This window comes from Apiospora marii (genome assembly GCF_038362585.1).
Source record: "Apiospora marii strain CBS 49790 chromosome Unknown utg000001l_segment0_segment0, whole genome shotgun sequence".
In the NCBI taxonomy this organism is placed as follows: Eukaryota; Fungi; Ascomycota; class Sordariomycetes; order Amphisphaeriales; family Apiosporaceae; genus Apiospora; species Apiospora marii.
The window spans coordinates 4,065,755-4,079,289 of NW_027117372.1; the positions used below are offsets into that span (position 1 = coordinate 4,065,755).

Genomic DNA, 13,535 nt, shown 5'->3' on the forward strand with positions numbered 1-13,535 from the left:
CATGTAGCTAGTTCTATACAAACAGCAGATATTTGCTTGAATATATAGTAACAAGCCAATAAAAGTCATCCGTCGTCGTTGTCGTCATGCCCACCAGCGTGATTTTCCAATGCGAGTCTCCCTCCCCATGTATCCCCACGTATTATCACTCGCTCTCCCCCACAGTGAAAAGTATCCCTAGTTCTTCTCTCCTAGAGGCTGGTACGTGAACCCAAGTTCCTCGAGACTTGTCGCCTTCTTCCCCGTCTTGACGAACGCCATGCGGGCCTCGGCGTAGACGCTGCGCATCCAGAACTCGTAGTCGCCCCAGCGCGGGGGCTCCTTGCCCTTGCCCTTGCCGTCCGCCGGCGCGGATGCACTCTGCATGACGAGGTCGTGCAGGCCGTTGATGTAGGTCCCGTCGCCGCCCGGCGGGAACACGTGGTAGGGCGCGACCTCGTCGCGGAGCAGCTCGTCGGTCCGCTGCTTCTTGACCCGCGACGCCGCCTCGTCGCGCTCCCACTGCGCCATGGCCGCCAGCGGCGGCAGGCCCATCTCGTTGTCCCACAGCCGCGCCAGCGCCGCCCCCTGCGACTCCGCCACCGGGAACGGGATTACCTTGATCGGCAGGCCCGCGAAGGCCAGCGTCGGGTACCGCATGTCGATCATGTGCTTGTACAGGCCGTGGACCTTGCGGCCGTCGGTGACGAGCGGCTGGCCGCGGCTGGCGACCAGCTCCTTGCTGTCGGTGTTGGTGTCGGCGTCGACGAAGCACTGGAGGAACGGGTAGGAGAACAGGTAGCCCGTGCAGAACATGACCGTGTCCAGGTCCGCGATGACGGTGCCGTCGCGCAGCCGGACGCCCCGCTCGGCGACGAGGAACTCCTCGATGGTGGAGACCTCCTCGAACTCGAAGCCGCCCTCCTTGGCCTGCTTCCTCACCTCGTCGGGCGTCGCCGTCTGCACCGAGAGGTACAGGGGCGGCGCGCAGACGGGGGTGGATCTGGCCCGCGATGTCGAGCCCCGAGGCCGAGTTGCCGACCACCAGCACCTTGTGGCCCCGGTGCGGCTCGGGGGTGCGGTACTGCTTGGAGTGGCGGACGACGCCTGGGTGCGCCGCCACGAACTCGCGCAGGCCGGCCACGGCGGGGACGTGCGGCTCGTTGTAGTGGCCCGAGGCGACGACTACAGCGTCGAAGATCTCGGTCTTCTCGGCGGTAGCGGCGCCGTCGGCGGCTAGGAGATCGCGACTGCGGAGGTGCCAGCGCGGCGTCCGGGTGGAGGCGTCGTCGGGCCGCACGTCTAGCACAATGGTGCTGAAGCGGATCCGGTCGCGGACGTCCGCCGCGTAGTCCTGCAAGTAGGCCTGCACGCGTTGGCGGGTGGGGAACACGCGGCGGTCCTCCGGCGTGGTGAGGGGCAGGTCCGAGAACTGCATGAGGGCCGCCGGGATGTTGGTGTTCAGCTGGTCGTACATGGGGCTCGGAAAGAGGGGCTTCCCATCTTCGTCCCTCTGTACCTTGGAGGATTGCGCCTCGTCCTCCTGTGTAGGGGCGCCGGTATCTTTGGTCCAGTCGGTCGGCGGCGCCGTGCTGTAGTTCCACACGCCGCCCACATTGGCGCTCCGCTCAAAGATGGTGACGGTCTTAAAGGTTTTCTGGGCCAGCAGGTATTTGGCGCAGGCAAGGCCGCAAGGCCCGGCACCGATGATGGCGACGGAGGAGACAGAAAAGGGCCCCAGCGGCAAAGGAGCTTCGCTGCTCTCAGAGACGGAGCCCATATCTGGCGATGGCCGTGGCCCGGACCGGCTAGAGATTGTGGCGAAGAGCCGTTTGGTAAGGACAGCCCCAAGAGAGAACGACTGGTTCGGAATGGCAATCCGGACAAGACCAAGTAATGACCGAGACGGTGGCATACAAAGGTTTGAGTGGTTCTCCAAACGAGCGAAACACGAACCTTCCAACAATTTGGCTGTCGCTATCTATCGGGTTGGTCATGTGCTTGTTCGTGATGAGATAAAATGGCGCCATCGCCGAACCGGCCCCGAGGCTCCGCTCATCGCATGATCCACTGTAGATATCAGGGAACCCCCCCGTCTTCACCCGACACCAGTTTCTGGGGAGCATGGCGTGGCCAATGAATCTTGCGGTAATCTCTGTCTCTCTCTATATGTATTATAGGTCCTGTAAAGGCCCGTACTTGGTTTAGGCAAGTATGTATGTACTATGCAATTGCGGTTAATCGTAACCTTCCAATAGCTATGCCCCGTACGCCAATGCTTTGATGCAATCCCAATGGGAAACGACCCCTAATATCTAATGTAATATCCCCAGCTGAAACAAAAACATAGAATCATTATCCAATTCAGCTCGTCCATCGTTTCCAGAATTTCCAGGCAGGCGCTGCTTCGCGTCCCCCAACCTCCCGCTTCGTCACTTGGTCTCGACCCTGTATCCTCCAGAAATACACGGGAATGCCAAAAAGCACAAATGCAACCACGATCAACGTCTTCAGCGGCTGCGCAAAGACGGCTCGCGACAGCAGAAATAAGCTGACGCAGCAGAAAATGATAGGGGTTGTGATCCAGGTCTTGTAGGGTCGCTCCAGATTCGGTTCCTTCACGCGCAGGATGATCAGACCCAGCACTGTCAGGAAGTAGAACGTGTAACCGGCAACACCGTAAAAGGTCAGCAACTCGCCAAATTCGCCAACAACGATGTACGTGATGGTGAGCGCCATATTGAGAAGCAGCGCATTGACGGGCGTGAAGAACAAGCCCGCCTCCTCATCGCCAAGCATGCTGTGCAAACGCTTCGAGAGCCAGCCCCTTGTCCGTGTCGATGAAAGACCCGGTTCGTTAGAGCGAAGACCGATCCGCGCAAACACGGTCGGAAGATAGCCTTCCTTTCCAGCAGCATAGACGAGCCTACTGCTGGTAAAGGTCTGCGAGTTTAGAGCACCAAAGCAAGAGGCGCTCACGATGAGGGCAAATATAAGGGCCCCGATGGGTCCGAAAACCGTACTGCCGAAGTTGACTGCGACAGTATTGGTCGAGTTGATGGTCGCAGCGGGCAATACGAAGAAGTAGGCCATGTTGGCGAGGACATAGCATATGATGACCAGGGGCATCGCGGTGTGAATAACACGCGGCAGATCGCGCCCAGGGTTTCGAAATTCCCCAACAACATAATTCGTCTGGTGTCGCATATTAGCTTCGCATGTCGCATCCCGGATCTGAAGGGGAAAGACTTACATTATCCCACCCATCAAAGGCCCAAAGGCCTGCATAGATAGCGACAGCCCATTGGGCCCCGTCCTTGCTAGTCCCTTCGAACCACCCATGGGTCTTCCACTCGACGTTGGCAGGACCCGAGTAGGAAAGGCCCGTGACGGCGACGACAACTCCTACAATGGTCACTCCGATCAAAGCAATGAATTTGAGAAACATGAGCATGTCGTTGGTGCGGGTACCCAGACGTGTCGACAAGGCGTTCATGAACGTCAGCAAAACCAAGCCAACCAGAGCCACACTCTTGCTAACCCAAGGGTTGATCGTTTCGGCCTCGACCCCAATAACCGCTCTGACGAGATATTCTCCCATGATGATGGCAATGATAGCGGCACTTCCCGGCTTCAACACGAGCACGGCTACCCATGTGAAGAGAAAACCAGCCATTTCGCCCAGAATCTTGCTCAGATACGCTTGCGGGCCGCCGTTTAAAGGAATGGCGCCTCCCAGTTCGGCGTAACTTGCAGCTCCTGTCCAGGCCAGAATACCGGCTATCACCCAGACCACAAGCGACGCGCCCGGAGACCCCACGTTGGCATTGACCTGACTCGGAGAAGAAAAGATTCCAGAGCCAATGATCAACCCGATAATCAGACCCAGCCCGTTCATATACGTGAGCGTCTTGTGTTTTTCCAACGATGCGCCTGCCGCCCCACCATTTTGATGCGCTGACGTAGTCGGGGCGCCTATTGGCGTATAACCCGGGGCCGCGGACGAGGACAAAGGGAAGAGATTCGGAGCAAAGTCGAAATTCGACACGGTGGAATAGGTGCGACCGTGGCCGGCGCGGCCATAGCCAGGCCGCCCAGCGGGATTGTTGTCGTCTAAGGGATCATCCTGCTCGAGAGATAGCTTGCGCGACGAGGATATCGAGGGTCTCGAGTCTGTATCCGAGTATGTGTCGGGCCCGCGACTGCTGGAGGCTAGCGAGGCAAGCTCGAGCGAGTCTCGAGCGTATCCTTGTTGGAGGTTCGATGTAGAGTTGACCGGCATCGTGATGTGATGGTTGTCTGGGTGACACCAGACTTAAATATCCCTGCGTTTGCGGTAACTGGGTATCACCGCATGCCGGCGACGCAAGCCTCCTAGTAGTTTGTAAGGTTGTAAGGGCGGGCTATCGTTGTCGGTAGACGCGTATCGCTGAAGGCTTGCTTGCTGTGTATATATATATACGAGTACGATATCCAACCAGACCGTTTCCACGTGAAGATGTAGAAGCCGATCAATAAGGGGTGTGCTGTGAAACGCAGATGAAAACCTCAAGTTATCTGCAAGGCGGCCTCTTTGTCGCAATGCAAGTATTTGTACTGCTGTTTGCTAGGTATTGTGCCCGTCGAGAAAGCAATTGGGCTGCAGCCAAGGTAACTTTATGTACGGCCCAGCTCCGAAGAAGTCTAGACAGGTGTCAAATGCCGGCGGACTGAAGTCTGATGAATGGAGAGATGTAACACGGACGGTTGCGGGATCGAAAGTTAGCGGTCCTTTGAAAGTTCGAGGACAACGGATGGAATATTGTTTAGCGGTAGTAAGTGGTGGTTGTTTGATACTGCCCAGCATGTGGCTACTGGCGCGCAGGCTGCCCCGGCTAGAGCCGCTCCTTTCTCCTCGAAACAGTCTGTGCACTGTTGCCAGCGCAGCTGTTTACTTTACTTACTGCTAACCCAGCTCCCCAACACCTGGCAATTGGCATCTGCTGCATCAAGCAAAGAACCCGGGCAACAAACGGGTCTGCTGGATAAGAGGAGCTAGAGGACCCGAAGCGTAAGATTACCTTTGCCGATAACCAGATCACTATTGTATGATGTTATTTCGTCAAGTTATGCGTTGTCAGCTGTCTATCTGACGGCCTCCCCTCCGCACCAATACTCGTGATAATGCCGATAATGATGATTCAATAGAAAGTCTATCGGCTGCCACTCATGTAGCCACCATTAAACGAAGTTCTGACTTTCAGGTTGTCAGCGCTCAATCGGCCTAGACTGGCCCAGTATGGACGAGGCGTTTTCAGTCCTCGAATGATCGGCCAGGGCATGCCAGGTGCAGCCGCACTGGCCTGAGATGGATGCTTATTTCTAGGTAGAGCCCCCAAAAGCCAGTTAGCGCCCCCCTGTTCTGCTCTCTCTCCCCTGATTTCTTAATTCTGCCCCTCATTTACGGGCCGGTCACACGTTAGCTGGGTGGCTTTGCACTAAACAGCAGCTGCAGATGCCAACCCAGCCGGCTTCCAGTGGGTGTTACTGGCCAATTCGACTCCCATGCCCGCGCTGTGACCCTCTTGGTATGACGACCACAGAAATTTGAAGTTCACGATACTCTCCATCTCGGAAAGCGTTAAGCTCCGGTCAGCTCAACCCACCACAGCTCCGCCAGGTCCCTTAGAGCTCTCCGATCTGGGTCAAGATGATATTTGTATCCATATGACATGAAAATCTTCCAATGCAGTCTTTTGCTAGATTGGCCCGCGGCTATCGAAGCCACTACTTGATTTCATCACGTACTGCCCTTCGTGCGCCCCGAGCTACCTTTCATCGGCGATGTTATGCGACTCAGCTGGATTTGCCCGCCCTCGACGCGAAATGGCGACGAGAGTGGGAAAATACGCCATCGACCGACCATGAGCTCAAAGGAGCCCCGAAGCGCGACAATGCCCAGTCCGCGTCCGCCAAGAAGAGCATGTACATATTGCCCATGTTCCCTTACCCCTCGGGCAAGCTCCACCTGGGTCACCTACGAGTCTACACCATAGCCGATGTCGTCGCACGCTTTCGACGACTACAAGGACACTCTGTGCTGCTGCCCATGGGCTGGGATGCTTTCGGTCTGCCAGCTGAGAATGCCGCCATCGAGCGGGGCGTCGAGCCCGCGGCCTGGACAACGGAGAACATGGCGCGCATGAAGGAGCAGCTGGAGATGATGAACGGGAGCTATGACTGGTCTCGCGAGTTTGCCACATGCGACCCAAGCTTCTACAAGCATACCCAGCGGATATTCCTGTTGCTGTTGAAGAACGGTCTTGCCAGTCGGAAAGCTGCCGAGGTTAATTGGGACCCGGTCGAGAATACGGTCTTGGCTAATGAGCAGGTGGATGCCGATGGCCGTTCATGGAGATCCGGTGCCAAGGTCGAGAAGCGAAATCTGGAGCAATGGTTTTTTCACATCACCAAATACCAGGAATCTCTTCTGCAAGACTTGGAGACGCTGGCGGAGAACGAAGCCTGGCCTGAGAGAGTGCTGGCGCAGCAAAGAAACTGGCTAGGTCGCGATTTTGGGGCACACTATGACTTTCAAGTCCAGTCGGGGGATGGCACCGCCCTCGAGCCCGTCAGAGTCTACACCACTCGACCAGAGACGATATACGCTGCGCAGTTTATCGCACTCTCGCCAACGTCGCCCACTGTCCAAAAATTAGCTGAAAATGATGCAGACTTGCAAACTTACCTCGAAAGCCTCCAGGGTTCGCCCGATTTCGTGTCGCACAGTCCCACCGAGGGCTACAGGATACCCTATTTGACAGCAAGAAACCCCTTGAACACTACTGAAGGGTCGTCAGATGATACGCAAAGTCTCCCAGTCTATGTTGCGGCTTACGTTCGCGGGGACTATGAGACCGGAGCACTTATGGGTGTTCCGGCACATGACTTGAGGGACTTCAACTTTTGGAGCACGCACCAGCCGGGTCAGCCAATCAAGTATGCCGTGACTCCAAACGAGGATGGCCAGATTAGTGGCATGGAGGAAGGACCCTTTCTCAGTGCCGGTTACATGACGTCGCTGGCAGGGGCTCACAGGGGCTTACCATCCGGCCAGGCAGCGGAGGCAGTTGTGGAGTCTATCCAGTCTTCGACAGGTTCGGCCAAGGGCGTAGTGAAATGGAAGTTGCGAGACTGGCTCATCAGTCGGCAACGGTACTGGGGGACACCGATACCCATCGTCCATTGTGGCACATGTGGCCCTCAGCCTGTTCCTGACGAGCAATTACCAGTCACTCTCCCCGAAGTGGAACATCATTGGAAGGAGGGAAGGTCTGGAAACCCTCTGGAGGGGGCTACCGAGTGGATCAACACTACTTGTCCCAAATGCCACGGTGCCGCGAAGAGGGACACCGATACTATGGATACATTCGTCGATTCCAGCTGGTACTACATGCGCTTCGCAGACCCGCAGAATGTCGACTTGCCTGTTTCCGAAGCTGCGCTCAAGGAACACTTGCCGGTGGATATATACATCGGGGGAGTCGAGCATGCCATCCTTCATCTGCTTTATGCGCGCTTCATCTACAAAACCGTCGTGGATCTCATGTACCCCGAGAAGCCCGGGCGTTCCCTGGTAGGAGAGGAAGCTGGCTGGTCAGTATTAGAACCTTTCAAGCGGCTGATCACGCAAGGTATGGTCCACGGCAAAACATACACCGACCCTTCTTCAGGTCGGTTTCTGAAAGCTGACGAGGTTGATCTCACCAACCCGTCGGAGCCCTCGGTGATCGCAACGGGAGAGAAGCCCGGCGTTTCTTACGAAAAAATGTCGAAATCGAAGCATAATGGCGTGGACCCAACCGACTTCATCTCCAAGTACGGCGCAGACGCCACAAGGGCCCACATGCTGTTCCAAGCACCTGTGAGCGATGTGGTAAATTGGGATGAGGACAAAATCGCGGGTGTGACACGGTGGCTTAGACGCTTGCACGACTATGTACAGAGTCTAGTACCCGCGCCAGAGGAGAGCCCAGCATGGGCTGCCAAGGCATATTTCACTAAGATCAAGGAGGAGATGGGCGAGGCCGGGCAAGAACAGGCTGCGCAGTGGTCCGCTGATACTGACATCTGGCGCGCTACTCAGCAAACCGTCGAACAAATCACGAAGTCATACGAAAAGGTTTACTCGCTCAATACGACCGTCTCCCTGTTGATGGGTTTGACGAACACCATGCTGGACAGCAAGGCCGCTTCGCAGACGGTCAAGATCGCCGCCATGAACCACCTCCTGCGCATGATGGCACCGATTACACCAAGTTTTGCCGAGGAGTGCTGGAGGTCGCTCTATCCCTCAACAAGGAGCATATTCGATTCGACGTGGCCGGAGACGGATGGTTCTATCGAATTGCTTGGGCACAATTACATAAAGTGCGCCGTCATGGTGAACGGCAAGATGCGCTGTGTAGCAACGGTGCCGCACCGGCCCAGCAGCATGGAAGAAAAGAGCCAGGAGTACCAGGATTGGTTGACGGACCGCATCCTCCAGACCGAGGAGGCCCAGGCGAAACTAGCCAGCTTCGATATCCGCAAGGCCAAGAAGGCCTTCATTGTCAAGGGCGGTAAGACGGTCAACTATCTCTTGTGATCTAGTTCTGTGGTACATGTACGTTGTAGAAATAAATATATACAGCCCTCTCTACACTCGATTTTTTAAAGGTAGGTGAAGATAGACCAATCCCAGCAGCATATACTTACCGAGCACATTTACTGTTCAAAATATGCTCCCTCTCATCAACGATGTTTGATGAATTTAAAAGGCATGATGAACACTTCAACGAGGGTTTACTAGCGGGTACCGGCTCTGGACCCTACGTGCATAAGCTGCCCATGCACGTTGAGATGGATCTTCCCACCCAATTGAACACTACGGTGGGAACAACCTTGAAATCTTCCTATAGACACCCCCGTAGGCGTTCTTAAGATCTATAAACCATTTCTGTTCCACTATTTCCTCGTTCTATAGCGTCAGGGCTTCACTCAACCTCGTGTTCCGCGACTTTCAGAGTGAAGAGATTTATTCGTCAGGTGGCATGCCCCGTCTTCCGCCGTCTCTCATCCAAAGAGCCCGCTCCATCTCCCCTCGCCTCGCGACTCTCTTGCCCGCTTGCCGCGACCTGGACTCGGCGCGCAACGAGCTGCGCTGGATCCGGGACCACGTTGCGGCTTCTACCTCTACTGATGATTCCTCTTGTCCGCCAAGCACCCAGGCAGCAGCAAATCCAGAAAGAAGAAGCAATCATGAGCGGAAGGTAGCCAGTCTCTGCCGCCGCCGCGCCCGCGGCGAGCCCCTGCAGTACCTCCTGGGCTCGCAGCCCTTCGGCCCGCTGGACATCCAGTGTCGGCGCGGCGTGTTGATCCCGCGGCCCGAGACGGAGACGTGGACGTATGCGCTCGCGTCCGAGGTGGTAGCGCGCCTTGCAGGCACGACCTCGTCGTCGTCGTCGCCCGAGGACGCAAAGAAGAAGGAGAAGACGTTACGCATCGTGGACTTCTGTACGGGTACGGGCTGCATCCCGCTGCTGCTCTATGCGCTGCTCCACAGGCGGTTCCGAAACCTGCAGGTTTGGGGCTTCGATGTCGAGGAGCGCGCGGTGCGGCTCGCGAGGGAGAATTTGCGATACAACGTGGCAAGGGGTCTTCTGCCATCGCCATTACCATCGCCGGGTGAGGAGCCTTCTGCCGCAACAGCACGAAGTAATAGAGCCGAGAACGATGTGAGGTTTGAGGTCGCCGATATCTTTGCCGGCGACTGGCTCCAGCTGCTGCCCCGGCAAGATGGAGGCACCGGTGGCATCGACGTTCTGGTGTCCAACCCGCCCTATATCTCGACCAAGGGCTTCAACCGCGACACGGGCCGCTCAGTGCGGAACCACGAACCGAAACTTGCGCTGGTGCCGTATCCTCGCCCGAACACTGCCTCTGACTTAGATGGACAAGGGGCCGCTGAAGGGTGCGCTCCAGAGGACGTATTTTACGAGCGGCTCTGTGAGGTGGCACGTATCCTGAAGCCCAAGATCATGTTGTTCGAGGTCGGCGACTTGGATCAGGCGCTACGAGTTGCGCAGATGGCAGTAATGGCAACTGGCGAGAAGTTGCAAGATCTGGAGATATGGCGCGACTGTCCAGATGTAGAGGAGACAGAGCCGACAGCCGACAGCGAACAACCTCTCAAAGAGACGTACATAGAAGGAAGAAAGGTGTTGATCAAGGGGAGCGGTCATGGTAGATCGGTCTTCGTTCACTTGGGCTGATCAAACGCCCTTGCAAAAACGTGTATACATATTGTGGCATAATATACCGTCTACCACGAGTTCGCCGATATCTCTGAATGTATTAGAGTTGACATCGTTCTGTTTACATCTTTAATGATGAATACTGATTCCGCAATGATGTCGTCTTCTTCATGCCTTCTACAAGTTATATCAATAAGTAATGTACATCTATATCTATAATCTGACGACCTCGCCGCCCTTTTTGACGGCGCCACGGAACTTATCCTTCACCACGTTCCCCTTGACCACGGTCTCCTCGATGATACCCTCAACGTCTTTAGGCTCTACACGGCCATACCAGATGCCGTGGCCTGCCAATGGGTGAGGCTCATTATCCTTGGCATTCAACAGAGGCGGGATGTATATAATCACGTTGCCCGCAAACTTGTGGCCGCCAATATGACTAATAAGACCAACTCTGGCGGTGGACGGGGGCTCGTCGCCCACGGGGCCGGACAGAGACGGCGCGGTGACACTCTCGTCGATCACGGGACCATGCATCACCTCGTAGCCCTTCTTGGGCAGCTGCGTCTCAAATTCTTTCTGCAAGGCGGGGCCCATGAGCCCGCAGCGCATATCGCGCCCTCCGTGGCCGCAGACCAGGACGAGGACGTCCTGGACGTCGCGGACGCCGTACAGCAGGGGCCGGAACGCGTCCTTGCGCGTCAGGCGGTCCTTGTGGATGGGCGACAGGCCGTCGTGCATGGGGTGCAGCTTCTCGGGCAGCAGGTAGCCCTTGACCAGCGCGTGCACGGCGTCGAAGGAGACGCGCGGCAGGAAGGGCACGTACTGGAAGGACGGCAGCAGGTAGGCCGACGTCGTCTGCACCTCGGGCCGCCGCGAGACGGCCGACGGGAACGAGGCGTTGAGCACGGAGATGTGGTGGAAGGGCTACGCGGCGAGGAAGGAGGGAGCACTTACCGTCAGCAATCTTATTCCTTTCACCTGAATGGAGGAATTTGCATATTATGTATGCCGGATGACCGGGACGCCGGAGCAGAAACTCACATCGCTATAGAGCCCGCCTCGACCCAGGAGTTCCTTCAGATCGGCCGCCAAGTTGTCGCCGCTGTTCTCTTCTTCGATGCGCGAAGGCCAATCGTCTTTGCCGGTACAGATGAGTAGTTGCTCTGCATAGCTAGCCATGACACCATTCAAGGGACTCGTATGGTCTATGGGGAGCCCCTCAGGCATGGCAGGAGTCTCGGCGCAGTCGCATGTTGGCGAAGGGCATGTAGGCACGGTATTGAGGAAGCGATAGGCAACGGCAGCAGATGGTTGCGACGGCCGCTTTGCATATTTCCAGAGGCCTCTGCCTAGGGGACGGAATTGGCGGGTAAACATGACGGTACAAGCCGTTGCCGGAACAGCTTGCAATTGATCAGAAAGAAAAAAGCAAAGTGCTGGGTCTATAGAGAACCATCATGTTCTACGGCAATGCGAATGGAATTGCGACCAGTCTTGTACTTATGGTGTCGCGCACGCAGTCGCTGACGTAGCTCCGAGAGCGAATACTAAACCCCGAGCAAGGCGATCGATTAGCTGATAAGAGGCTCCTCGGACCCGCAGATAGCGCCGATTCGCAAAGCTTGGGGGATAGACTTAGATGTACCTTGGATGTACGTACCTAAATTTACACACTTGATGACCGACACACCCCCGACCATTACTTACACCAGGCTCCAAGGCTTCAGGGCAGGCAGGATGAGAGGAGTTCGTAATTGCACAAGGTGCCTCTCGAATATATCAGTTCAGGCGGTGAATCAACGCCAGTCTCTGCACTTGGCATCAAGCAAAGCTGCAAATACTATTTATCTGCAGCCGTTGCAAGGAAGAGCGCTCTCGACGTCCACATCAACACAGCGCAGCAATAACTCCGCTACCCCTGAGCCAGTCCCCAAATCCAAGACCAAGCGTCGTCGGGGTCCTTTCGTGTATTCAATTGGCGCTGTTACGGGTCTCACGACCGCGTGGTATGCCTTCGCGTCTGGGAGCAAAGATGAGAGCCTCAACGACACCAGGTTCACGGCGTTCGACGTCGTCTCCAACGAGCCCGTCTCGCCAACCGCCTTCGTCCTGACCATACGCAGCCGGGACAGCGCGCTGGCCAAGAACTCGGCCAAGCTGAAGGCAGCGTGGGAGCACGGTCTGTGGTCGGTCGAGTTTAAGCAGCCGCAGCTACAGATTGCGCGCCACTACACGCCCCTGCCGCCCCTGGAAGGCGAGGATGGCACCGAGGGGCAGCTGCGCTTCCTGGTTCGGAAGATGCAGGGCGGAGAAATGTCAAACTACCTGTCCAGGATGCACGTCGGCGATCAAGTTTGGTTGCGAGGACCGCATCATGGGTTCGACATCCCCAAGAGACTAGGAGACGCCAGGGAGATTGTTTTCGTGGCGGGCGGGACAGGCATTGCTCCAGCTCTGCAAATGGTGCACAAGATGTTGAATGCGTCCGTGAACGGTGCTGAAGATTTCAAACCTTCCATACGGATTCTTTGGGCGAATAGGAGAAGTGTCGACTGTGTGGCTCGAGACGAATTCCGGAGCAAACGAGGAGAAAATCACGGAACGCAGTCGGTATTCTTGCGCCAGATCTTGGATATGAAGCGCAGGCATGGCGACCAGTTCATCATTGACTATTTTGTTGATGACGAGAAGAAGTTCATCGGCATCAAAGATATAGAGGCGGCATTGCGTAGCGCCAGTGCTACTAAGACAACATGGACACTTCAACCACCCAACAAGAGCTGCCGCTGGCACTCAGACAAATTACTCGCCGCGTCTATGGACGAGGACGATGGACACACGCCAGATGCTGCCTGTGCTTGCCCGCAAGGAAGAGCAGGACGTAACATTGTGTGCGTCTCTGGCCCCGACGGGTTTATCGAGGCTTTCGCAGGGCCTAAGCGGTGGACTGGAGGCAGGGAGTTGCAGGGTCTAGTGCAAGGTGCCTTGGGCACAATCAAGCAGCAAAGCAGGGGGGCTGTGGATGACTGGCTTGTCCTCAAGTTGTGATACGTTGTCTGCATAGCCACTTGTGTCCCCACTGGCTTGTATATATATATCTCGATAGGCCACAAAAATACTAGACCTCTCATGATCGAGAATGACAACCTCCACCACAACGGTAGTCACTAGTATCTCAGCGAGGACTATTCTTCTACTTTCTGTCTACATGCCGGATTTCCTAAAGATGATGACGATATCGATTGCGACGCAATACAATCACTCAAAGCTGTCACT

The 13,535-nt window shown here is 56.1% G+C and overlaps 6 protein-coding genes across 6 annotated transcripts; 3 read left to right on the forward strand and 3 right to left on the reverse strand.

Moving 5' to 3' along the window:
• Positions 1-177: 177 nt before the first annotated feature.
• Positions 178-1,759, reverse strand: PG985_001305 (thiol-specific monooxygenase protein; the record flags this gene model as incomplete). Its single annotated transcript, XM_066821074.1, is given in 2 exon segments — positions 178-939; positions 956-1,759. 2 exon segments carry the CDS (start codon positions 1,757-1,759, stop codon positions 178-180), a joined length of 1,566 nt encoding a protein of 521 aa, XP_066691953.1.
• Positions 1,760-2,343: 584 nt separating this feature from the next.
• Positions 2,344-4,261, reverse strand: PG985_001306 (uncharacterized protein; the record flags this gene model as incomplete). Its single annotated transcript, XM_066821075.1, has 2 exons — positions 2,344-3,174; positions 3,233-4,261. The coding sequence occupies 2 exons, from the start codon at positions 4,259-4,261 to the stop codon at positions 2,344-2,346; spliced, it is 1,860 nt and encodes a 619-aa protein (XP_066691954.1).
• Positions 4,262-5,704: 1,443 nt separating this feature from the next.
• Positions 5,705-8,605, forward strand: PG985_001307 (leucyl-tRNA synthetase; the record flags this gene model as incomplete). Its single annotated transcript, XM_066821076.1, has 1 exon — positions 5,705-8,605. The coding sequence occupies one exon, from the start codon at positions 5,705-5,707 to the stop codon at positions 8,603-8,605; it is 2,901 nt and encodes a 966-aa protein (XP_066691955.1).
• A 445-nt stretch (positions 8,606-9,050) lies between these two features.
• Positions 9,051-10,271, forward strand: PG985_001308 (HemK family methyltransferase; the record flags this gene model as incomplete). The annotated part of the gene is made up of 1 exon (XM_066821077.1): positions 9,051-10,271. One exon carries the CDS (start codon positions 9,051-9,053, stop codon positions 10,269-10,271), a length of 1,221 nt encoding a protein of 406 aa, XP_066691956.1.
• A 195-nt stretch (positions 10,272-10,466) lies between these two features.
• On the reverse strand, positions 10,467-11,636 carry PG985_001309 (uncharacterized protein; the record flags this gene model as incomplete). Its single annotated transcript, XM_066821078.1, has 2 exons — positions 10,467-11,183; positions 11,301-11,636. 2 exons carry the CDS (start codon positions 11,634-11,636, stop codon positions 10,467-10,469), a joined length of 1,053 nt encoding a protein of 350 aa, XP_066691957.1.
• A 360-nt stretch (positions 11,637-11,996) lies between these two features.
• Positions 11,997-13,307, forward strand: PG985_001310 (uncharacterized protein; the record flags this gene model as incomplete). The annotated part of the gene is made up of 1 exon (XM_066821079.1): positions 11,997-13,307. One exon carries the CDS (start codon positions 11,997-11,999, stop codon positions 13,305-13,307), a length of 1,311 nt encoding a protein of 436 aa, XP_066691958.1.
• Positions 13,308-13,535: the final 228 nt, after the last annotated feature.